Genomic DNA, 25,108 nt, shown 5'->3' with positions numbered 1-25,108 from the left:
GTTGATATAGACGTTAGGTAATAGGTTGTGTGTTTTAAACATCGAGCTGTACTAATACGTTAAGAATAACAATGTAGCAGGATATGATGTAATAATTGTTGTGATTAATGTGTGTATAAATTAGCTCTGTTTTATGAGTGCTTTTTGGCTTGAAGAAGCCCACATGGGTGAAATTGCTTGCCACCATCTGCAATAAACACTTGGATTTTCGTCTTTACATGGACTTGGTTTTTTGGCTTCCTGCCTTATTGAAACTCATTCGTTCATGCATTTTATCTGATGCTCATGTACTTTATCTTATGCTGATACAGCTGAACAGTCCTGGTCTGCTCCTCAGCGTTTTGACTTTGGGCTTAGTCTATTAAAATATTGGCTAGACTGGGACACTTCACTGGTACAAAAGTAAGGCCTTTGTTAAGTACATTAGCCATATCCTCATCAATGACAGTTCTGGAAAAATTGTATACGTTAAAATCTTTTGTGGTATTATAAATAACTACTGGCATAATATCAGGAACATCATTACCATTAAATTGTTCATTACTCATATGTTCCATAACATTATCAGCATTATTGTTCATTTGTAACCTCTCCCCCTTCCTCTCCCCCGATACTGAAATCCACCTCTCCTCTGAATGCATCTGGATAGTGTATAAAAATCCCGATTATATGCTGTATTAGCACTGTTATTATGATTGTTACATTTTTTTTAGTCTCTCTGACCTCCTTAGGGCTGTTTCCATAGATTCAAACTGTTCCCCCTCTTGTAATGATATTGGGCTATTAATGACCCCTACTCATTCTGTACACATCCTTGCTGTCCATTGACATTTTTATTATTAAGGGCCTCTTTTAAAATCTGTGATGTTTTTGCCCTAGGTGGCTTTGGTTAGGCTAGCCCTTTTTGCATACTGTTCCTTATCCCTTATTAACTTATTGTGTTTTTTGTATTTCAGATCTATTAATTGCTTCTCAATACTCTCATAAATTCTCTGATGTTCAAACTTGTATCTTTCATAGTTAATTTCAGCCTGTAATTCAGTTTTTAAACCATTGCATTCACCTAATAACACATCAACTTCTTTTGCATTATTTTTGATAAGCATTTCCAAAAGTTCAAACCCATGTCTATCATACATAGCAAGAAGTTCTATATGGAAAGGTGAATTTTCAACCAGGCCTGAGGGATAATGCCATGTACGCAAGCCTTTAGGCACTACTTTGTTAGTTATACATTCTTTCAAATACATATTTTCTAACTGCAGTTTTTTTCAACTTGTATAATTTTAAACCAGATTTTTCCAACATAGTTCTTATGGCTGCCCCTTCCTTATGCACATCACCACCATGTTCTTTACCAATATTGTCAGTTACTAGCCATTCATTAAGAGAAGGTGGCTTCCAGTATAACCTGGGTGATGTTATTCGAGTCTGTGATGTTGAAAAATCATTATGCATGTTAATGCCACAATTATTTACTTGTAAAGCCATGCTATTATTGTTATTACAGTTGTTACTCACTATGGCTAAAACATGCCGACCATCAAACCCAAACAGAGGAGATTGTCATTGCTCATTAAGAGCAACATCCATTTTGGTTACAACTGCTGAATTGGACAAAACCAACTGCAAATTGCCCTCATCAGCTTCAGCTTGCTCAGTGATTCTCACCATAGCATTGGCGATGCCTTGTTGGCCTTTCTCAGTGTCCAGAATTGCTGGTACACCCCTTCCAGCAATATTACACTGTCACTGAACCTTATACGAGCCTCCTTGGACTGTTACCTGGTTCTGTGCTGAAATGCCTAACTCCGTAGTTACGCCATGATGTGTATCCAAACGCGCCTGCTCTTGCAATGTTTGAGATTGCTGCATGGAATGCAAATTGAAATCACCAAGGAAGTTACATTGTCCCATAGTACCTGTAGCTTTTATTCCTTCCACAATGACTTGGATTTCTTTAGGTGGAGCATGTCCATCAATTCTGAGTTGGACATGGCTTTGAGTCAGGCAGAGATCACCTCTGAGTAAGCGATATGCCACTGAGTACAACCGGAGTTTTTTCAGTTGGGCTGCATAGGACATATGTTTGAGGTCAGTAATCCTCTTGGTGAGGTATTTTTGTGGTCTTCCTAGCTGTTGGAAGTGCCTTGTGGGGTACATCCCAAATGGGGCATTGTACTCTATGATGGGTCTGATGAGTGACGAGTAGAGGGGCACTAGAACCTCTTTATTTCTAGATGCGAACCCTTTAGTAATTAGATGGGCCACATAGAAGGATTTCCTAACTACTTTGGAAATATGATTGTCAAGGGAAAGATTACTATCTACCTGTGTCCCCAGATCTCTTATTACCTCTTCTGTATTAAGGGAGCTGCCACCTATGTGGTAATTCATGGGTGTTTTGTTTTTCCCCAAATGGGATGACTATGCATGTTTTGGCATTTAGCTTGAGGCCATGAATTTGACACCAGGTGTCCATCTCAGTAAGGCCCTTTTGGAGGATATCTGTGTCAGCCAAAGAGTCAATTATGACTCCCAGTTTGCAGTCATTGGCAATCTTGGTTAGCCATAGTCCACCTGCGTTTGCCTGTACGTCTGAGAAGTATATACTGAACAGTAGGGATCCCAGGACCAAGCCTTGTAGGACACCACTTGTGACTGGTTTAGAGTCGGACCTGGAGCCTGCTATTCTTACTGTGTGGGTTCTGTCTGTAAGCCAGTTGGCAACCCATCTCGTGACATAGGGGTTTATGTTCAGGGTGGTGAATTTTTCTGTAATACCTGAGTGGGGAATGGTGTCGAAAGCCTTGGCGAGGTCAAGGTAGGCTGTGTGAACCACCTTTCCCTCGTCTATGGCCTTGGTGACTGTCTCGAAGAAGTCAACCAGGTTTAGTAGACATGATCTGTCCTTAACAAAGCTGAACTGGGTCGGGTCAAGTGTTTAGAGGTTCCCAATGTCTTTGTTAATGAGTTCCATGATGATGCGCAACATAGCCTTTCAGACCAGGCTAGTCTGGCTTATGGGGCGATAGTTACCAGGGTCAGTTGTGGCCCCTCCTTTGTGGAGTGGAATAACCATTGCTGTGCGTGATTCTATGGGCATGTAGCCTGTGAAGAGGCTGAGGCTGAACAGTGTGTTTAGTTGGGGGGTTAGTTCATTCTGTAGTTCGTGCAAGAGGCAGCCTGGGACACCATCTGGCCCCACTGATGCTGTGTTTTTGGCTTTTGAAAGGGCCGTTTTCACCTGTGCATCTGTGATTTCCGGGACACTACAGTTTTCCGGTATTGTTGTGGGCCCTTTTGGGGGTGGTGGGGGGTGAAGTTTGCACTGCATCTATCTGCCAGGATGTTGGCAAAATCAGTAGGTTCAGTATATTTTGTGCTATTTTGCACTAGTTCAGTGCATATCTGCAAGTTGCCACTTAGATTCTTAACAAAGCTAAAGAAGGCTTTGTGGTTATCTTTTGAATCCTTGGCTATTTTTCTTTCAAAGTTAGCCTTGGATGATTTTATGAGGGACCTTTATTTTCTTACTGATACTGATCAGGGATTTCTTTCCTTCTTGGGATTTGCTTTTTTTCTGAACTAGTTTCCTCCTTCTATTGTATTGCCTGTTTATGGCAGGGGTCCACCAGACTGGTTTCCTTCTTTTAGAGGAGTGAGTCTTGTTTTTGCTAGGGATGGCATGATCCATGCATCTTTGTAGGTGCTCATAGAGTGCATGTGTAAAGTTTTCTGCATCTTGGGCAGCATTATTATTTAGCGTGGGGGCTGTGAAACTTACCGCTTCTGTCTTAAGTAAGGTGAAGTTTGCTTTAGAAAAGTTTTTTACTGTGGTTTCCTTAGTTGGGGGTGGTGGTGAGGTGTGGAAATCCAGAGTGATTAGTTTATGGTCTGATCTAACCAGTGACGGGTTGACCTCCAGTGTGGAACACCTGTCTCCCATGTTGGTGATAACCAGGTCAAATATGTTTTCACCTCTGGCTGGGGAGTTTACCAGCTGATCCAGGGCTTTTGAGTTGATGAATTCCAGGAAGTGCTGGATCTAGCAGTTTGTACTCAAGTAGTTTTCCCAGTTAATGGTAGGTTAATTGAAATCGCCCAATATCAAGGTGTTTGGTAAGACCTTCATGTTTTCCATTGTCTCCAGAAAGGTGGAGTGGTGGTCCTGGGTCATGGAGGGTGATCTATAGCAGGCCACAATTTGCATTACAGATTTGCCCAGTGTTAGTTGCACATGGATGATCTCAGAGGTATCATGCTGCGCCACTAACCTGGAGGTGCACATATCCTTGATGAATATGAATACACCCCCTCCTTTTGTGTTTCGGTCCGTGTTCTATGGCCAAAACTTGTGGTATGAGTTGTAGCCCAGTAGTGCTGGGGTGCTCTCTGGAGCCTTGAACCAGGTTTCAGTTACTGCACAGATGTTGACGTTCTCCATACTGAGGAGTGCTTCAAGCGCATGCATTTTGAGATTTAAACTCCTGATGTTGAGTAGCATAACCTTCAGTTTTTTGTTAATTGTGCTGTTTATGGAGGTGGGTTTGACTTTTGAGCCTTGCCTAAAAAAGGCACTATGGGGTCAGCAAGAGCCTTGGCCAGTATTCGAATGTGTAGGGGTGACAGGTGCAAGCTGTCTCTTTTGAAGCAATGCGGCTTATCGAGCATGTCATCCCAGGCTGACAGACACTGGATTCCCTTTGAATGACACCAGAAGCTTAGCCAGTTGTTGAAATTGATCATTTTTTCTTTATACTGAGGTATCATTCTTGGTGAGGGAAGGATGCTACTCAGGGTCAGGGTCATACTAGCCTGGGCTACATGATCAGAAAGCTCTTCCATGTCTCTTTTCATGTAGTCCAGGGAGGTACGTCTCAGGTCATTCACACCAACATGAACAATGACAGAGTCATATTTGTACTTGTTCTGGACTGACCTGAGTGCTTGTGTTATGTGGCAGATTCTGGCTCCCGACAGGCAGCTAACAGTAACCTTCTGCTTGTTCAGCCTAGTGAGTGGGACATCAGTGTGCCTGACTATAGAGTCACCTATTACTAGTGTGTTAGGTATGTTATGTCGCCTTAAGGGTTGTGATTTTCCGGCACACTGATTTTGTGTTTTATGTGTTGTCTGCTTTGTGACGGGAGGTGCAGGTTGTTTGGGTGTCTGCTTTGGAGGTCTCTGATGCTTTTGCAGGTTTTTATTTAGAGCCTCCGAGTATGATTTTGTGTATTTATGTGTATTTTTTGCCAGTGCTGGTTTAGTAGGTAGATGTGTGGCTGGAGGTGTGGTGCAAGTGTTAACCTTCTCCTCTTGACTGCATGTTCCAGTCTTGGGTGGAGACAGCTTAGCCTCCAGTTTGGCTGTATAATTGCATCTTTCGCATATGTTAGTGTTTTGTGGTAGGAGGAGGGTTGTCTGTGTACATAAGGCAGTTGTAACATTGCCTCAGGATACCCAGATTCACCAGCTGGACTGCAGAGTACACCTGAAATTGCCCTTTGGTCATGGCTGAATAGTAGGGTGAGCTGCTTAGTGACTTGGTTGGTGAGGGGTAAATAAAGAGCCTTGCCCTGCTGGGCAATCAAGTGTCGGGGTATATTAGTGCTTGCTATTAGGTCTGAGCAAGTGCTGGGCTGTAGGATGCTTTCTGAGTGCTTAGGTTGAGAGTTAGACTGGTTTCATGGGAAAAACTGAAGAGGAGGCTTAGTGGAGCCAGAAATAATTTAACCGTAGCTAACTGGTGCTGCCTGGTGCGCAAAACCGTGCAAACGTGGTTTGTACAGCAGGGAAATGAAAGAGATAGAAATTAGTCCAAAATGGCCAATAAACTACTAACTTCTGGGCTGGAACCACTCCTCCAGGGACAGATAGGCTGCTTATCTTGGGAGGGTGGCTTAATGGCTAAGGCGTTTGCCTTACAAACACAAGGTGCAGGGTTTGAGTCTCACAAGAGATTACTGGCTAAGCTTAAAATGGCTCGAAATGGCAGTTATCTTTGTACTAAACTATGAACTATTCACCTATGAACTATGAACTAAAGCTCCCTCTCTCACAGGTGAACAGAGAAACCTCCCTCTATCCAAGTAAGGTATGGGCAACTCAGAAATTTCTAACACAGCCCTGAATTAAACAGGACTATACTTGCTTAGAAAGGCAGGAAACAAGGAATTTTTTTTGTTTTTTTTTTAAAAGATAAGGCAAAAACAGTAAAAAATACACTTAAAACAGCTTTAAATGACTAAAATCAGAAAAGGCTATCACACTTTAGTGTGTAGCCTACAACAGTTAAACAAATTATTTAAACAAAAAATGACTTTTTAAAAGTGCAGGCAGTCAAATAAGTACAATATGTGAAAAAAAACAAACTTTTAAATCACAATAAATGCTGGAAAATTGGCGTTTAGTTGGAAAACAGTTAAGTACAGCAAGAAAGTACAGAAAACTAATACTTAATCACTCCAAACTCTCTCACTTCTAAGCTAGAAGGCTTGTATCAGTTTAAGGCTCTCTAGTGCTTCTCAGTAGGTTAGTTACAGGAAAGATAGGAAAAAAGCACAGATGTGGTCTTTTAAACCAGAAAGTTGAAAGAGATGGACAAACTGTCCAAATGGTCAATAAACTACAATTTCTGGGCCAAGAACCTCTCCTCTTGTGGTAGACAGGCTACCTAGTGCTTACCACTCCCACTGATATGCTAGAAGGCTTTCCTCCAACACAGAACGTCTTGCAGGGCTCAGAAGCTTACCAACAGTCCTGGATACATTAACTCTGTATAAAAAAACTCCAGCTTTACTCGTATCATATCACCTACTCTGAGGTGATCTCTGCCTAACATATAAAGCTATGTCAAACCCAGAGCTGTTGGACATGCTACACCTAAAGAAATCCCAATCCCTCTGAGCTACACACTCTAGGGACCTAAACCTTGTCACCACAATAAACAGGACACACTGGAGGGATAGATTCCTGTCCCAGAGACTTCCTACACTGGAACAAGTTACCCATCTATGTCAAGCAAAGTTATTCATTAGCACTCTTCAAGAAAAATCTTGATGAGTGGATGCTAAATAGAAAATACACCCCAGGGATCACTTCTGTGTGTCAGCTGGACAGTGGCACAGGAAAATAACTTTCTTGGGTGGTGTAAGCTATGGAACCTTGCTGGCTAGGCTTACATAGGCCCTTGGGCCGATAGCCTAGTACCTACCTATGAACCTATGGACTAGGCTAGTTACAGGAAAGGTGTGAAACAAGCGCAAGTGCAGCTTTTAAACCAGAACGTTGAAAGAGATGGAAAAAACTGCTCAAACAGCCAATAGCTACAATTTCTGGGCCAGGAACCACTCCTCTTGTGGTAGATAGGCTACCTGATGCTTACCACTCCCACTGATAAGCTAGAAGGCTTCCCTCCAACACGGAAAGGCTTGGGGGGCTTAGAAGCTTACAAAGAGTCCTGGATACAGCAAATCTGTACCTGGACTAGACTAGTAACCGGAAAGGCAGGAAACAAGTGCAAACACAGGGTTTTAAATCAGAAGGTTGAAAGAGAAGATAAAGCTTTCCAAACAGCCAATAAACTATAATTTCTGGACCAGAAACCACTCCTCATGTGGTAGATAGGCTACCTAGTGCTTACCACTCCCACTGATAAGCTAGAAGGCTTCCCACCAACACAGAAAGGCTTGGGGGGCTCAGAAGCTTACCAACAGTCCTGGATACAGCAAGTCTGTATCTGGAATAGACTAGTTACAGGAAAGGCAAGAAACAAGCTTAGAATTGATTTGTTTGAGATGATATTGAAAAATAATTTCATTCAATACAAAAGTAAATATTTCTTACAAGTCGGAGTAGCCATGGGTTCACCATGTGGTACCATCTTTGACAACATTGTTATGGCAGTCTGGGAAGAACATTATATTTTCAACACTCCTTTTGCTCAGCATATCAAGTTATACCTACGATATTTGGATGATATTTTCTTCCTGTGGTAAGGGGATCATGGTGTTTTAAGCAGGTTTATGGAATACATTAATGGCACAACATCATACCTACAATTCACACATGAAGTCGAGGAAAATGGAATTAACTATTTGGATGCTAATTTAATTAAAGATAAACAAAATGAAAGATACATAGCCAAAATTTATAGAAAACCAACTTATTCAAATTAATTTCTACACTTTACTAGTGCCCACGCAATTGGCAATAAGAAGGCTGCAGTCAAGGGACAATTTGTCCGGGCAGCCAAGCTGTTAAGTGTAGATCAGGATTTTGAATTTGAATGTAACAATTTGATAGATATGTTTTCAAAAAGAGGGTATCCCACTAGCATGTTGTATGAATTGTATGAAGGAGTAAAAGCCAAGAGGTTTAATGGCCATTTTTCACCGATATTAGGATACAGTGGGGAGCAATTACCTGCTAACACAGTAGTTAAACCTATGGACATCATGCTATTATTTATAACACCATTTAACATCCAGTTTCAGGAGGTTAAAATGATTATGCTGAAAAATTGGATGGTAGTGCAGGGGGAAGTACATATCAGGGGTAAACTGGAGCAAGGATTTAAAATGGTAGCTAGGAAGGACACAAGTTTAAAATCTTCACTGGAGAGGAGTAAGCAAATTCATACAGTTAGGTTACGGCAAGGTAGTATGAACAAGTGTGGTAAGTGCAATTATTGCAGCTATATTCATGAAGGCCATTCTATCGTAATAAAAGGTAAAATGTATACTATGAATGGAAAATACAATTGTAATTCTAAAGGGTTGGTATACATAGCATTATGTTAACAATGTTCAGCTTTTTATGTTGGCAGAACCACACGCATGCTAAAAGAAAGGCTATATGAGCATATATATGCAATAAGGAAAGGAAATGTCAATAATGCACTTGCTAAGTGTGTACATAATTGTATAGATCATAATTTTAGGTTTTCAGTGTTACAGCAAATAAAAGTGCCTGAAAGAGGTAGAAAAAAAATATCCTTGTTTCCCGTCTTTTCTGACCTAGAGTAGTCCAAATACAGGCTTTGCTGTATTCTGGACTTTTGGAAAGTTCCTGTGTTGCCCATTTCCTTTCTTGGATAAAGGGAGGCTTCTTTGTTCACCAGTGGCAGTGAGGAGCTTGGAGCAGCCTATCTATCCCTGGAGGAGTGTTCCCAGCACAAGAATCTGGTAGTCTATTGGCTGTTTTGGGCCAATTTCTAGCTCTTTCAAGTCCCCCTGTATAAAACCCGCTTTAGCGAGGCTTTGCGCATAGCACAGCATTGGGCAGCGCTGCTTAATTGGGTTTAAACCATTCTCGGAACCACAAAGTCTGCTCTTCACTTTTCCCTTAGAACTGATCTAGTTCTCATAATAAACACCCTATTCCCACTCTAAAGCCTGGCACTTGCTCACTAAAGCAATTATATAAGTCAGCACTCAAAAATTAAAAGCACTACACCCTCATAAACTCCCCTTGAGTACTTTGTTCCCCATTGGCCCTTTTTTCAATTATAAAGGAATTCCCAATACTATTCTAGCATGTCCAAAGGTCAGTTGTCAATCTCCTCTCTGGTCCAGCTGGTGAATCTGGGAATCTTGAGGCAATGTTACAACTGCCTCATGTACACAGACAACCCTCTCCTCCCCCCCAACAAATTCCAACACATGTGAGAGAGGCAACCATATAGCCAAACTGGAGGCTAAGCTCTCTCAACTCAGTACTGGCATAACCAGTCAGGAGGAGAAGGAAACCACACTCACTACAATTCCAGTCTCACATAGACCTACCACGACAGCAAACCATACACATAAGCACACAAAAACATACTCGAAGGCTCTAAATAAAAATCTGCCTAAGCAGCAGAGACCTCCAAAGCAGACACCCAAGCAACCGCTACCCCAAAACAAAACATGTGCAACACATAGCTCACAAAGCCAGTGTGCCGAACAGTCACAGCCCTTAAGGCTAAACAACACACCTGATACACTTGTAATAGGTGACTGTATTGTCAGGCACACTGACATCCCGCTCACCAGGCTGAACAAGGAAAAGGTCGCAGTGAGCTGCCTGTCGGGTGCTAGGATCCGCCACATAACACAAGCACTCAGGTCACTCCAATGCAAGTACAAATATGACTCAGTCATTCTCCATGCTGGTGTGAATGACCTGAGATGTACCTCCCTGGACTACATGAAAAGAGACATAGAGGAGCTCTCTGAGCATGTAGCTCAGGCCGGTATGACCCTGACCTTGAGTAGCATCTTACCCTCACCAAGAATGATGCCACAATATGAAGACAAGATGATCAATTTCAACAATTGGCTTAAGTATTGGTGTCATTCAAAGGGGATCCAATGCCTGTCTGCCTGAGATGCCATGTTCGACAAGCCACGATGCTTCGCTAGGGACGGCTTGCACCTGTCATCCCCTGGGCTTTTGGATATTGGCAAAGGCTCTTGCCACCCCCATAGTGCCTTTTTTAGGCAAGGCTCAAAAGACAAACCCACCTCCATAGGTATCACAAGGGATAAGAAACTAAGAGTAATGCTACTCAACGCCAGAAGTCTAAACCTCAAGATGCATGCACTCGAAACTCTCCTTAGCATGGAGAACATCAATATCTGTGCAGTAACAGAAACCTGGTTCAAGGCTCCAGAGAGCACCCCAGCACTACCAGGTTATACCTCATACCACGTTTTTTGGCCCCAAAACTTGGACCTAACCACAAAAGGAGGGGGAGTATCAATATTCGTCAAAGATACCCACACCTCCAGGTTGGTGGCACAGCACGAAGCATCAGAGACTATCCATGTGCAACTAACAGTGGGTAAAATTGCCTTCCAGTTTATAGCCTGCTACAGACCACCCTCCCAAACCCAGGAACCCCACTTGGCTTTCCTGAGAACACTGGAAAATATGAAGGTCTCTCCAAACACCATTATATTGGGTGACTTCAACTACCCTAACATAGACTGGGAGCATTACTCTAGCTCCAACACCCTAGCCCAAAGGTTCTTAGAATTTATAAACTCAAATGCTATGGAACAACTTGTTGCCACTCCCACAAGAGGGGAAAACATACTGGACCTGATCATCACCAACATGGGGACTCTATGCTCCAGACCAGAAGTGTATCCCTCACTGGTAAAATCAGACCATAAACTAATCTCACTAGATATTCACATCCTGATCCCAGCCCCTGCCCAGAAAACCACAGTGAAAAACTTCTCTGAAGCAAATTTCACACTCCTCAAAACTGAGGTGGAATCCTTCAAAGCCCCCGGGCCTGTGGAAAATACGGCCCAGACCGCAGAATCCTTTATAAATGCATTCTATGAACACCTTCAGGAATGCATGGATCATGCAATCCCAAATAAAACCAAGACCCAATCCACCAAAGTTTGGCATCCTGTCTGGTGGACCCCAGCCATAAACAAACTATACAATAGAAGGGGGAAGCTACTACATGACAGAGCAAAATCCCAAAAAGGGAAGGCATCTCTGATCAGCATTAGCAAAAAACTACGGGCACTCATAAAATCATCTAAGGCCAGCTTTGAGAGAAAAATTGCACAGGACACTAAGGATAATCACAAGGCTTTCTTTAGTTATGTTAGGAACATGGGCGGGAATTCCCAGATATGCTCAGAATTAGTCCAAAATGACAAAAAATACACCGAACCCACAGACATTGCCAACATCCTAGCTGACAGGTTCAGCTCAAACTTCGCCCCCCCTTCCCCACCAAAAGGGCAAATATCTATCCCAGCAGAGTGCTGCCCCCTGACATCTCAGATGCTCAGGTAAGAGCCACCCTCTCCAAAGCAAAAACACAGCATCAATGGGACCAGACGGTGTCCCGGGCTGCATCCTACATGAACTCCAAGAAGAACTAAACCCAAACATAAAACTACTGTTCAATCTCAGCCTTACTACAGGATATGTACCCAAAGAGTGGCGTACAGCAACAGTGGTCCCTCTCCACAAAGGTGGTGCCTCATCGGATCCTGGAAACTATCACTGCATAAGCTTGACTAGCTTGGTTTGCAAAGCTATGGAAAGGATCATCATGGACCTCAAAAATAAAGATATTGGGGACCTACAGACACTGGATCCTGCCCAGTTCGGCTTTGTTAAGGGCAGATCCTGCCTCTTAAACCTGGTCGATTTCTTTGAAACAGTCACGAAGGTCATTGACGAGGGGAAGGTGGTCTACACAGCCTACCTAGATCTTGCAAAAGCCTTCGATACAATACCCCACTTGGGCATCATAGATAAGCTCACCAGCTTAAATATAAACCCCTATGTCACTAGATGGGTTGCAAACTGGCTCAAGGACAGAACCCACATGGTTAGAATTGCTGGAGCCATGTCAGACTCCAAACCAGTTACAAGAGGCATCCCACAAGGCTCAGTCCTGGGACCTCTCTTGTTCGGTATATATTTCTCGGAGGTGCAGGCTAACACAGAAGGACTGTGGCTGACCAAGTTCACAGATGTCTGCAAACTGGGCGCCATAATCGACTCTCCAGCCGACACAAGCATCCTACAAAAGGGCCTCATAGAAACAGACAACTGGTGCCAGAGCTATGGCCTCAAGCTAAACGCCAAAAAGTGTATAGTCATCCCCTTTGGCAAAAACAAAGTGCCCACAAATTACCACATAGGTGGTAATCCATTAAGTAAGGAAGAAGTAATTAGGGACCTGGGGACCCAAGTTGATAGCAATCTCTCATTTGACAACCACATGGCCAAAGTGGTTAGAAAAACATTTTATATAGCCCACCTAATCATGAAGGGATTCACATCTAGATCAGGGGAGGTCATTGTGCCTCTTTACTCATCCCTCATCAGGCCCATAATTGAGTACAATGCCCCTTTTGGGATGTTCCTTACCAGACACCTGCAGCAACTGGAAAGACCCCAAAATTCCTCACCAAGAGGATCAAAGGGCTCAAACAGATGCCATATGCTGCCCGGTTAAAGAAACTCCAGCTCTACTCAGTAGCATACCGCCTGCTCAGAGGTGATCTTTGCCTGACATATAAAGCCATGTCCAACCCAGAATTAATGGACATGCTGCACCTCAGAAAATCCAAATCCCATCGAGCTACGCGCCCGAGAGACTTGAACCTCAGCACTGAAATAAATAGGACATGCTGGAGGGACAAATTCATAACCCAGAGGCTCCCTTCACTCTGGAATAAAATCCCAGTCCAGGTTAGGCAGAGTCCCTCATTGACTCTCTTCAAGAGGAATCTTGATGAGTGGATGGGAGATAGTAGGTTTACTCCTGGTATCACTTCTGTGTCACTGTTAGACAGAGGCACAGTATACTAACCTCGAAAAAGGGCATAGCAAAATTCATTTAAAATGGGTGGCGAAAGCCAAACACACTCTGGCTAGGCTTATAAATGCCCTAGGGCAGATAGCCTAGTATGAACCTATGAATCTATGAACCTATGAACCTTGGGAACATATGCTAGACAAAGCTGAACTAAGTTAGCAATTGAATTTATTCTCATATGCTTGGCCAGGACTGAATGATGTTTGCAATATTAGCACCATATTAAAATTAAAAGCTTTAAATATATGATGGTACACTATAATAGTTATATATAGTATATATAATGGTGTTATTTATTATATTTAAAACATCAAGGCAGTTTTGCACATTTAAATTAATAGTTAAGATTTTTAAAAATTTGTGCAGTTAATATATATGTATATAATTTTGTATTTTTGGATGTATTTTGGTAAGTAGGTTTAAATATTAAGTGTTTTATATTTTATTATTAACTGTAATCCGATCAACCAATTTGGTGACATTACTGTTTTTTGGCACCTTTTTTAGTATTTAAATAGGGTTTAATGTGTTATGTAATTGTCTGAAGAAGTTTACCATTTAGTAAATGAAAAGCGTTTAACAGTATATTGTATCAGCCTCGGTTCTTTGAACTGCTTTTTTGTGTTCTGCTACTGGTTTGCGTTATTTTATACATTTTGGACTATGAATTCTTAATAAGCATTGGAGCTTGTTATACACTCAATGTAAACAGTGGCAGGTTGGCTCAGACTACTGATGCAGTCTTTCTGAATCCCAGCCACTGTGTACAATCAGCATATAAACAGCTGGTTTATGTTTTTAGACATAAACATATGTTGACATATGTAGACATAGACATATGTTGACATATGTAGACATAGACATATGTTGACATATGTAGACATAGACATATGTTGACATGTGTAGACATAGACATATGTTGACATATGTAGACATAGACATATGTTGGTCAGATTCCTAAATGGGAAACACAGAGAAAGAAAACAAAGATACATACCTCATCTCCAGGTCTACCTGCAGCTCCGGGAAGGCCAGGAGGCCCAAATTCACCCTGTAATAAATACGAAAAGACAAGAGGTTATTTTGCTAATTTTGCTTGCATTCTGCAGCATGTTTAACTTTGTCATGACATTGTGACTGTTATCTTCAAACCAGAGAAGGCACACATAATTACTGTGAGATTAAAACTGATCCTATGGGACTAAGTAAAGCACTGTAATAATCTGACAAGTTGTTATCATGTTAAAATAACAGATCAAATTATGCTAGACCAGGAATGTATCAGTAATACTGTGAATGATTTGTATTCAAAGTTTATGCTACAACACATGAAACTCCATGACCTGCAATAAAACAACCCCTATACTGTATAAAGTACAGTTGTGTACACTTACCATAAATGTAGATGTTTGAGTGTATTCACTGTTGCAGTCATTACATTTGGGTAATCCTGCTGGCAGGTTGCCCTCAGTCGGCCTTAATTCCAAAGTCCTGGGTCCTGCGTCGGCTGCTGTCACCCCTTCCCTGACATCATAAAAGATGCGGCCAACACCATTTTCTTTAGTTTTTCTTGCCCCAGATGTCAGGTGCCCCCTAAAAGGGTAGCCAAAATTTATATATATATATATATATATATATATATATACATATATATATATATATATATCTAAAAACATGCACCAATATAAAGTTTACCTTCCTCTACAAGCAAATATACCACATAGGTTGTTTGAATCAAAGAAGGAAAGATAGGTTCCATCAGAAGAAAGGGGGATTGTGGGTGGGTAACCTGGACTGCAACAGTGAATACACTCAAACATCTACATTTATGGTAAGTGTACACAACTGCTGTACTATGTTCTTCGTGTTTCACTGTTGCAGTCATTACATTTGGGTAGAGTCCCAAAGCTAAGGTTGGGAGGCTGGAGCTATACAGCATTAGGAGCAGCTATGAGGCCCTGCGGAACTGCAGTGGCAAAGCCTGCCCTGGATTTAGAGTAGAGTGGCAGATGATAGTGATTTGTAAAGGTGTGCACTGAACTCCAAGTAGCAGCCTCTAAAATGTCCTTGGTTGGTACTCCCCTGAAAAAGGCTGCTGAAGTGGCTGCAGCTCTGGTTGAATGTGGCCTAATGCCATTGGGCACTGGCTTGCCATGGTGTAAGTAGCAGAAATGAATGCAGTGGCCTATCCACTTTGAAATAGTCTGCTTTGAGATAGCCTTTCCTTGTGATCCTGCAGCATATGCCACTAGTAATTGCTCTGTCTTTCTGAAAACTTTGGTTCTGTCCAAGTAGAATCTAAGCTGTCTGTGTACATCCAAAGAATGCAGAATTCTCTCCCCCTTGTTCTGTTGATTTGGATAAAAATTTGGCAGATGAATACTTTGGGTAAGAGCCACACTGGACACTACCTTAGGCATAAATGTTGGGTTTGTCCTCAGAGAGACCCTGTCTGGATAAAAAATGAAAAAAGTTTCCACAGCCATGAGTGCCTGTAGCTCTGAAACTCATCTTGCAGAAGTTATTGCTAGGAGCAGAGCTGTTTTCCAAGATAAAAACTTTATATCAGCAGTAGCGGCTGGCTCAAAAGGAGGCAGGGTGAGTTTTTTCAAGACATAGTTGAGGTCCCATGCAGGCATTGGTGATCTCTTTGGAGGCCTTACATTTGTGGCTCCTCTGAGGTACTGCTTTAATGAGGGATGAGAAAAGATTTGTGGCTCTGTATTGTAATGAGCCGAAATGGCAGAGGCATGAATTTTAATAAATGAAAAAGATAGGCCTTTGTCCAGCATCTCAGTTAAATATTGCAAAATCTGAGGAATATTTGGCACAGCTGTATCAGTTCCTTGTGCCTGGTTCCAAGCACAGAATCTCTTCCATTTTCCAGCATAAGATTTTCTAGTACTAGACCTTCTGGCTTCCAAAATGACATCCATCACAGCTTTACTGAGAGGTGTGTTTTGTATGACTACATTATCCGCCATGCTGCCAGGTTTAAAATCCTGAGTTGGCTGTGCAGGATCTGATTATTTTGCTGGGACAGTAGATGAGGTATTTGAGGTAAGGCCCAAGCTGGGCACTGAGACAAGTTCCTTAGTATTGGATACCAGTACTGGTGGGGCCAGTCTGGGGCAATCAGTATCATCTTTGGCTTCTCCTGTTTGACCTTTAGGAGTACCTTGAGGAGGAAAGGCATATACTGATACGTTTTTCCAGCTGAAAGACAGGGCGTCCACTTTCCATGCTTGTCTGTGATAAATCCTTGTGCAGAATCTTTTTAGTTGGTAGTTGTGAGGGGAGGCGAATAGATCCTATGTCCGGGCATCCCCATTTCCTTGTTATCATGCTGAAGATTTGTGGATCCAGCTGCCACTCGTGGGGATCCATGAGGTTTCTGCTTAGTTCATCTGCCAGAGTATTTTTCCTTCCTGGCAGGAATTGTGCCTGCAGATGTACTTGGTAAGTCAATGCTGTGTCCCACAAAGTCATGGCTAGTCTACAAATGGGGTAAGAATGTGTGCCCACCTGCTTGTTTATATACCACATGACTGTGGTGTTGTCTGTCTTTATCAGTAGTTGTCCCAGATGAAGTAGGTCCTTGAAGGCTGTCAGGGCATTTTGAACAGCTAGCATCTCTTTTTGATTGATATGTAGATGCATTTGTTTTGAGGTCCATGTGCCCTGAATGCATCTTCCTGCCATGTGGGCCCCCCAGGCATAATCTGATGCATCTATTGTTAGTGTCTGCCTGGCTGGGGGTAATGTGAATGGCTGTCCCTTATTTTGGTGACAAGCCTTTGCCCACCATTGAAACTCTTGTTGCAGGCAGGGAATGAGAGTAATCATAGTTTCCAGGCTGTGGCAATGTTGAGTCCAAACACTTTTTAGGTACCATTGAAGTTTCCTCATATGCAGTCTTGCATATGGAATTAGTAGGATGCAGGATGCCATGAAGCCCAAAGCCTGCAGAGGTTTTCTTGCAGATAACTGGGCCTTTGTTGCCAACATTTGGAAATAGGTAGTCAGTTGCCTTTGTTTGTCTGGCGTGAGATAAGCCATCTGGGCAGTTGTATTTAAGCTTGCACCCAGGAATATTATCTCTTGAGAGGGTACTAGTTTTGATTTCTTTTCATTGACTGTGTACCCTAGGCATGTTAGGAGTCTTTTCACAAATGCCAGATGTTGTAGAAGAATGTCCTTGTTCTTTGCTTGAATTAGACAGTTGTCCAAGTAAGGATATGTTTGTATTCCTCTTTGTCAGCAGAATGCAATTACTGGTGCCAGGCACTTTGTAAAGACCCTGGGCGCAGTAGATAAGCCAAAGGGCAGTGCAGAGAATTGGCAATGCATTGAGCCAGCCTTGAATCTGAGGTATCTTCTGCATATTTGTCTGATTGGGACATGCAGGTATGCCTCTTTTAGGTCTAAAGTCACAAGCCAAGCGTTCTTGCCCAGCATGGGCAGAAGTTGCTGCAAAGTCAACATCTTGAATTTTGGTATATACAGGAATGTTTTCAGAATAGATAGGTCCAGTACTGGCCTCCAGGCCTTGCCCTTTCTGGGTACCAAGAACAGTCTTGAGTAAAATCCTTGTCTCTGCTCTTGCTCTGGTGCTTGTTGAATGGCCCCCATGTCCATGAGGGATGAGACTTGTTTTTGTGCCTCTGCCCATTGATTTTTTGGCAGATCTGGCCAGCCGTTTGCCTTTGGCCAGATATGGAAATGGAACTTGTAGCCTTGTGACACGATATTTAGAACCCACTTGTCCTGGGTTATGATGTGCCAATTTTGAGAAAAAAGTGCTAATCTTCCCCCTAAGGGTGCTGCCAGGAGATAAGTGCTTGGTGCAGGCAGGGGGAAGTCATTGGGACTGTTTCCTGTATGGTTGTGATTTGTCTTCTCCAACTTTGGAGGTAGAAGCACCCCATTGCTTTGACCTGTATGAACCTTGTGCCTGGGATCTGCCTCTAGGGCATCTGGGTCTGCCCCTTTGAGGTCTGTCTGACACAGGAAAGGACCAATTCTTTGTTGGCCAGTTTCTACTAAACCTAGGTGGCTGTACTTGTAAAAAATCTTTGACAGTTTGCATAGATTTAGCTTTGTCCTCCATTTTCTTTAACACCTCCTCTGCCTTAACACCAAACAAAGTATCATGCTGTAAAGGTGCATCTAATAATTTAACTTTGACATGATCAGGCAGATTTTGTTCCTTTAACCAAGCATGCCTCCTAATTACAGAACCCATAACTGTGGCCCTGCAGGAGGCTTCCAAAGAATCAAAACCACATTGCAAAGTATGCTTTCCAACTTGTTCAGCTGCATGCAATAAATCCTGCATTTCCTTGTTTTCTGCACATTCAGAGTTTAAGAAAATTTTCTGTTTAAGCAATGCCATGCCATGTTGCTGATATTTGAGCATATGAAACTGACAGTTTAAGGCCCTTATAGCCAAGGTAGCAGATGTGTAAACCTTTTTCCCCATTTATCCAGTGCCCTAAAATCTCTGTCAGAGGAGGTAGGGTTTTTAGCAGCGGAAGCCTGAACTCCTTTGGGACCCTGTGAAATAGTTTCTGGGTCTGCAGCAGGGTTTTTAAAAAGGAATTTATGAGAGTCAGGAACCCTGTAATATCTGTCAGGCTTAACTGGAGCTGGAGGTAAGGAGTCAGGGGTAAGACTAGACTCTGAAAACACATCATCTACAATGTCTAACACAGGAGGGATGGCTAGTGGCCTGTGTTGGGGTAGTAGAAGGAAATCCCTGAGCCTCTTTTTAGATTCTGAAAAATCTTGGCTCTCCCAGTGGAAATGCTCCCTCATGGTATGCAAGATTTCCCCAAAAGAATAGTCCTCTGGAGGAGAAGCTGAAGGTATAGATTCTTCAGCATCAGAATCCTCATAGGGGGGAAGAGAATATTCCTGATTAGAAGAGGAATCAGAAGAAATGGAAACCTGATCTGAAGATTCATAGTCAGTCTCTTGCCTAGGCCTCTTATCAGGAGGGGGATGGGAACCCCTGATCAAGGTAATCAAGTCTTCGGCCATTTTGAGCATCTGTTTTTTGGGCATAGAGGCCAGACCACGTGGCTCTTGAGTTTGTTTCTTTGCTTTAGAAGGTGCTTTAGTCTTTGCCTTTGAAGCTGAAGTCAGTTTAATGTAAAGATGTTTAGGTGTGAATACACCCTCAGAAGCTGGTGCCTGCTCAGTGGCTCTGGACCCATCTGAAGGAATAGTATCCGAGGCTCCAATACCTGTTTCCAGCGGCATGGCCAACTCCACGTGGACGTCGGTAGCGGCCTGTGACTCTAAAGTAGCGGGCGTCAGGGGCTGCGAAAGTGCCTCACTGAGAACTGGCGAACTGGTGACTGGCTTAGTAGAGCTTCGTCATTGATTTTGGGCCTTGGTTGTCTATCTCTCTCCTTTTCTTTGCGTTTTTTGTGAACTCCAGTAGTCGGATGGCTGTCTGATGACATTTCTGGATAATTAAATAGGTGTCCATAATAGTTTAAAGCAAAATCATACCGACGCTTAATAGTGCGTTGGTTAAATCTAGCACAAAACCGACAACCAGAAATGTTGTGATCAGGGCCTAGACAAGGAATACAGTAAGAATGAAAATCCTTATGAGGTATTTGCTTTCCACAAGAAATACAATTATTTACTTTTTCTGACATCGGTCTGGAGCAAGAAAAACGTTTCCCCAACGGGGTACTTAGCTTTATTGAGGGCTTTGGATTTGAAACTCGAACATGAAAATCTCAGGAGTCGGCCGACCGGCACTTGCGAACTGCTTCTGCTTCGGGCACCGCGCAGCAAGAAAGATTAAAGAAAATGGCGTCGGACGCATCTTTTATACCCCTGATGACCTGACGTCAGGGAAGGGGTGCCCGCAGCCGACGCAGGACCCAGGACTTTGGAATTCAGGCCGACTGAGGGCAACCTGCCAGCAGGATTACCCAAATGTAATGACTGCAACAGTGAAACACGGAGAACATCATGGGAATGTAACACGTAACTGGGTAGAAAGCTAAATTACCTGAAAGACCTGAGCACCCATTATATATGCCTGGTTGCTGATTTCCTGAGCACCCATTATATATACCTGGTTGCTGATTTCCTGAGAACCCATTATATATACCTGGTTGCTGATTTCCTGAGCACCCATTATATATACCTGGTTGCTGATTTCTTGAGAACCCATTATATATACCTGGTTGCTGATTTTATATTTCCTGTATAGTCTGTTCAGAATTACATCTCCAGTCAAGTCATAGTTAATGCCTTACAGGCCAGGGGGATATTTAATGTAATACAGAATTCAGACTGAAACTCTGTCTTTACTTATTCTGCGGACAATTACTTCCCCACACATTCCTAATCACTAATGCAATATATCCATATAATATGTTCAGAACAATGAAACACAATTTAAAATTTGCAGTCTGTTATATAAATAATGCTCAATAAATGCTACTGAATTAAACTAATTTGAACAATAAACAGTCCAATGCAGCACACATGTTAAAGTAATACTTTGTGAACAAAAAAGTCGATATAGGTTAGAGAACCTAATACTTTATTTATTATTTATTTGCAGTTTGTTTTCCAGGATAGTCCATTGGGCTACAAGGAGCCCATTTTCAATGGAGTCCTGTGGAGAAAAGCTCCAGAGAAATACAAATACATAGTACAGAAAGAGCACAAATCCATAATATACATTTCAATTAAATGTTAAATACATATTTTTTATAGTACAAACCCATGTTGCACAATTCAAATAGATGTTACATAATACAGAAATAAAAAAAAAGATTTTTATTAGGAAAATTAAATCAGGTTAATTCAGTAAGTAGTTTTTTTTAATTTTTTTTTTAGGGAATTACAGCGAGGTAATTTTTTAGTCATACTTAACACGTTTCCACTAAGTACGGAAGATGTAATTAGGGATCTGGGGACCCAAGTAGATAGTAACCTCTCCTTTGATAATCACATTGCCAAAATAGTTAGAAAAAACTTCTATATAGCCCACCTAATCACGAAAGGGTTCACATCTAGATCAAGAGAGGTCATTGTGCCCCTCTACTCATTGCTCATCAGGCCCATAATTGAGTACAAAGCCCTATTTGGGATGTACCTTACCCGACACCTGCAACAGCTAGAAAGACCCCAAAAGTACCTCACCAAGAGGATCGTGGGCCTCAAACAGATGCCCTATGCAGCTCGACTAAAGAAACTCCAGCTCTATTCAGTTGCTTACCTTCTACTCAGAGGCGATCTCTGCCTGACGTACAAGGCTATGTCTAACCCGGAATTAATGGACATGCTCCACCTCAAGAAATCAAAATCCCTTAGAGCTACACACTCCAGGGATTTAAACCTCAGCATAACAATAAATAGGGCATGCTGGAGGGATAGATTCATATCCCAGAGGCTTCCCTCGCTCTGGAATAGAATCCCTATCCATGTTAGGCAGAGCCCCTCACTGACCCTCTTCAAAAGAAATCTTGATGAGTGGATGGGAAATCATAAATTTATACCTGGGATCACTTCTATGGCCCTGCTGGACAGAGGCTCAGGAATCTAATCTAAAAGGGAGGCGAAAGCCAACACATTCTGGCTAGGCTTATAAATGCCCTAGGGCAGATAGCCTAGTACCTACCTATGAACCTATGAACGTTCTGTGACAAGGAAGTAAGTGAACTACCTAAGAGACACTTTCTTACTGTGTCAGTTGCTCTACATGGGGCCCTTGCTTGATGAGTCCTATAATTGGGCTCATCCTTTCCACCAGTCACAATTTGGCATTTTTCACAGAAGATTCAACATTTGCTGTACTCTGCAGACATGGTGCTGGTACATACTACAGTGTCACATGCATGGTGCTGGTACATACTACAGTGTCACATGCATGGTGCAGTGTCACATGCATGGTGCTGGTACATACTACAGTGTCACATGCATGGTGCTGGTACATACTACAGTGTCACATGCTAACAGAATAAGTGTCTGAGGCTATTGGTTCACCTTCAGCTACTACGAAGTATAATTCCTGCAAAGCAAGACGTAACAGTACAGACCTATGGAAGTTTTACAAAATGTGCATTTACACATCTGTAAGTATAAAGAAATAGCTGGAAAGTGTAAAGGGTTATTTCATGCCATGGATGGAGAATGCCCCCGTTACTGTCTCCCCCATCCTGGTTTACTTGCATTACTGTCTCCCCCATCCTGCTGTACCTGCATTAGTCCCCCCCATTCTGCTGTACCTGCATTACTGTCTCCCTTATCCTGCTGTACCAAAGTGGTAAATTACATCAGGTAGGTGAAAAACAGGTCACTCTCTAGCACGATCACTTCCGAACACTCAGAACAGAGACAGCTCTGAATTCATATGTCCAGGAGAAAACCAGAGGAGTGACTTGGTGAACCACCAGATTCTTTACTTCCCATGGATCTTACTTGCTGAGACAGTGATGCTCCTGTGTATGATCCACTATGATCCATTGCCAAATGTAAACTGTTCCCTACATGGGGATGCAACCACACAACACGTTACTTGTTAAAACATTACATGATTGAATGGCTAACAGAAAAAAAAAAAATCAGCACTGGTTCCAGAAGCTTCTTTATCGCCAGTGACATTTGGGCAAGGATGACTGATCACGGCTCCATCTAACTGATTTGGATCCCATCTCTAAGGGAGGCAATTATCACTGAAGAGCACAGAGGCTTAAGTAACCCTCATTAGGATGTGCAATGGGTCTGTCCAGAAACAGGAGGTCAACATGACATTTGGTAGGATTGCCTACAGCACCACGACAAACAACAGGAGTCTAATACCAGGACAAGATCTGTGAGCAAGTGGCAAGAAAAATTAGTACTAGATCATGTCCACGTACAAGAATGGTTAATACTGGGTCATGTCCAGATACAGGAATGATTAGTACTGGATCATGTCCACGTACAAGAATTGGTACTGGAGTCCATGTACAAGAATAATTAGTCCTGGATCATGTCCATGTACAAGAATAATTAGTACTGGATCTTGTCCACATACAAGAATGATTAGTACTGGATCATGTCTATGTACAGGAATAATTAGTAATGGATCTTGTCCACATACAAGAATGATTAGTACTGGATAATGTCTATGTACAGGAATAGTTAGTACTGGATCATGTCTACGTACAAGAATGATCGGTACTGGATCATGCCCACATACAAGAATGATTAGTACTGGATCATGTCTATGTACAGGAATAATTAGTAATGGATCATGTCTACGTACAAGAATGATTGGTACTGGATCATATCCACATACAAGAATGATTAGTACTGGATCATGTCCATGTACAAGAATAATTAGTACTGGATCATGTCCATCTGTCCACCTATAAAGGCAGCCCTCTGACAGTCAGAGGCTATATACATGGAAATCAACTGTAGGAGTATCAAATACATGGTTTACATCAGGAAGTTCTTTGATGGGGCCACTGGGACCCACCCATCCAGACTGAGGGACACACAGAGATCTCCCTCTTGCAGAGCTTTATCCAACATCACCAGCACCTTGATAAAAAACTTAAGAGTACTGAGAAGACTCAGTCATCAACATTTTATCCTGGGTGTGTTAACCACCCAAAGTAGACCAGAAGGATTTCCTGTATAAACCCAAGATAGCAAAAGGCCTTTATTGTATCTAGCGAAACTAGATGAATGCAGAGGCACAACTCCACGGAGAATCACCATCCTTGGTCAAATGTAGGAGATGTGCTTTTTGAAGATGCTGATGTCCAGAGTGGAATTGAAGCTATTTGTCTGTTCTGGTGTTCTGGAGCAAGGAAGAAGCTAGAGTCTCTATGGCCATTTTCAGCAGTACAACCTACATTTGTCCCAAAAGCTCTGTTGAGATGTCTTGGACTCAGTTGAGCTTAAAATCTCTAAACTTTGGCAGATAATAAGCCTAAGCCTCCTGAGACCTGTTGAAGCTGACTTCTTGGAAAACTTGGTCAGAATAAGTTGGGAGCAAAACTGTATGATGCTTGAAATGATTCCTTATCAGACAAGAAAGTTTCTTCTTCTGGTGTTGCCTTGGTCAGGCAGAGGAAGAAGGTGATAAAAGTTATTCAGAAATGCCCTCAATAGTGTTAAGGATTTGCTTCTACAGTAAGCCATCATCTTGACAGCCATGACCAAAGAACATTTTTTCCTTGAAATGGGCATTTAGGTTGTGCTTTCAGAGCTCCTAATTGAGGAAGAAAAGCCTCAACTATGTCATAGAGAGAGACATATGTCTGGGCCTTCTCCACCAGGCACAGCATCTGCACAATCAAACTTGCAGCGGCTCGTGTTAGAAAATGTAGAAACTTTAGAAAGAGCCTTTATTAAGCTCTCCTTATTCTCAGACTCAAGGAGGCTTATAACTGTCCTTATGTCATGATATATTAGAAGGCAATACAGCTTACTTTGGTTAGCTGAATATCTGTGGTCTGCAATTCCCAATTTGGAAGAGGAAAAACTGTTTGCCATGCCTTTCCAGAGCTTTAAATTCCTTTCCTCTGTCAGCAGGGGGGCCAAATGCTGTGGTCATTAGGACTGCTATTAACCAACAAGATAACACAGAACTCATCTCAACAATGCCTTTGGGGCTTGATTCATTCAGCCAGACAATGCAAAGGATCTGCATTTTTGGGGATCAAAGGAGCAGAGTTAAGGTGCATCCAAACAGCCAGAATGTCATCTAAGATATGCAGCTCCATTAAT

At 42.3% G+C, this 25,108-nt stretch overlaps 1 protein-coding gene across 5 annotated transcripts in view; it reads right to left on the bottom strand.

Annotated features, from left to right (window-relative positions):
- The window catches only part of COL16A1 (collagen type XVI alpha 1 chain), a 3,146,845-nt gene that overhangs the window by 194,643 nt on the left and 2,927,094 nt on the right, over nucleotides 1–25,108 (bottom strand). For all 5 annotated transcript variants that reach the window (XM_044082765.1, XM_044082783.1, XM_044082773.1 and 2 more), the window contains one exon: nucleotides 14,346–14,399. In XM_044082765.1, the coding sequence (XP_043938700.1) occupies nucleotides 14,346–14,399 (54 nt within the window). The remainder of the gene's footprint in view (nucleotides 1–14,345; nucleotides 14,400–25,108) is intronic.

The sequence above is a fragment of the Protopterus annectens genome, chromosome 1.part1 (genome assembly GCF_019279795.1).
Source record: "Protopterus annectens isolate FY-2018-M chromosome 1.part1, PAN1.0, whole genome shotgun sequence".
Classification (NCBI taxonomy): Eukaryota; Metazoa; Chordata; order Ceratodontiformes; family Protopteridae; genus Protopterus; species Protopterus annectens.
Note: the sequence above shows the minus strand (reverse complement) of the source record. Positions and strands in the feature narration are given on the sequence as shown.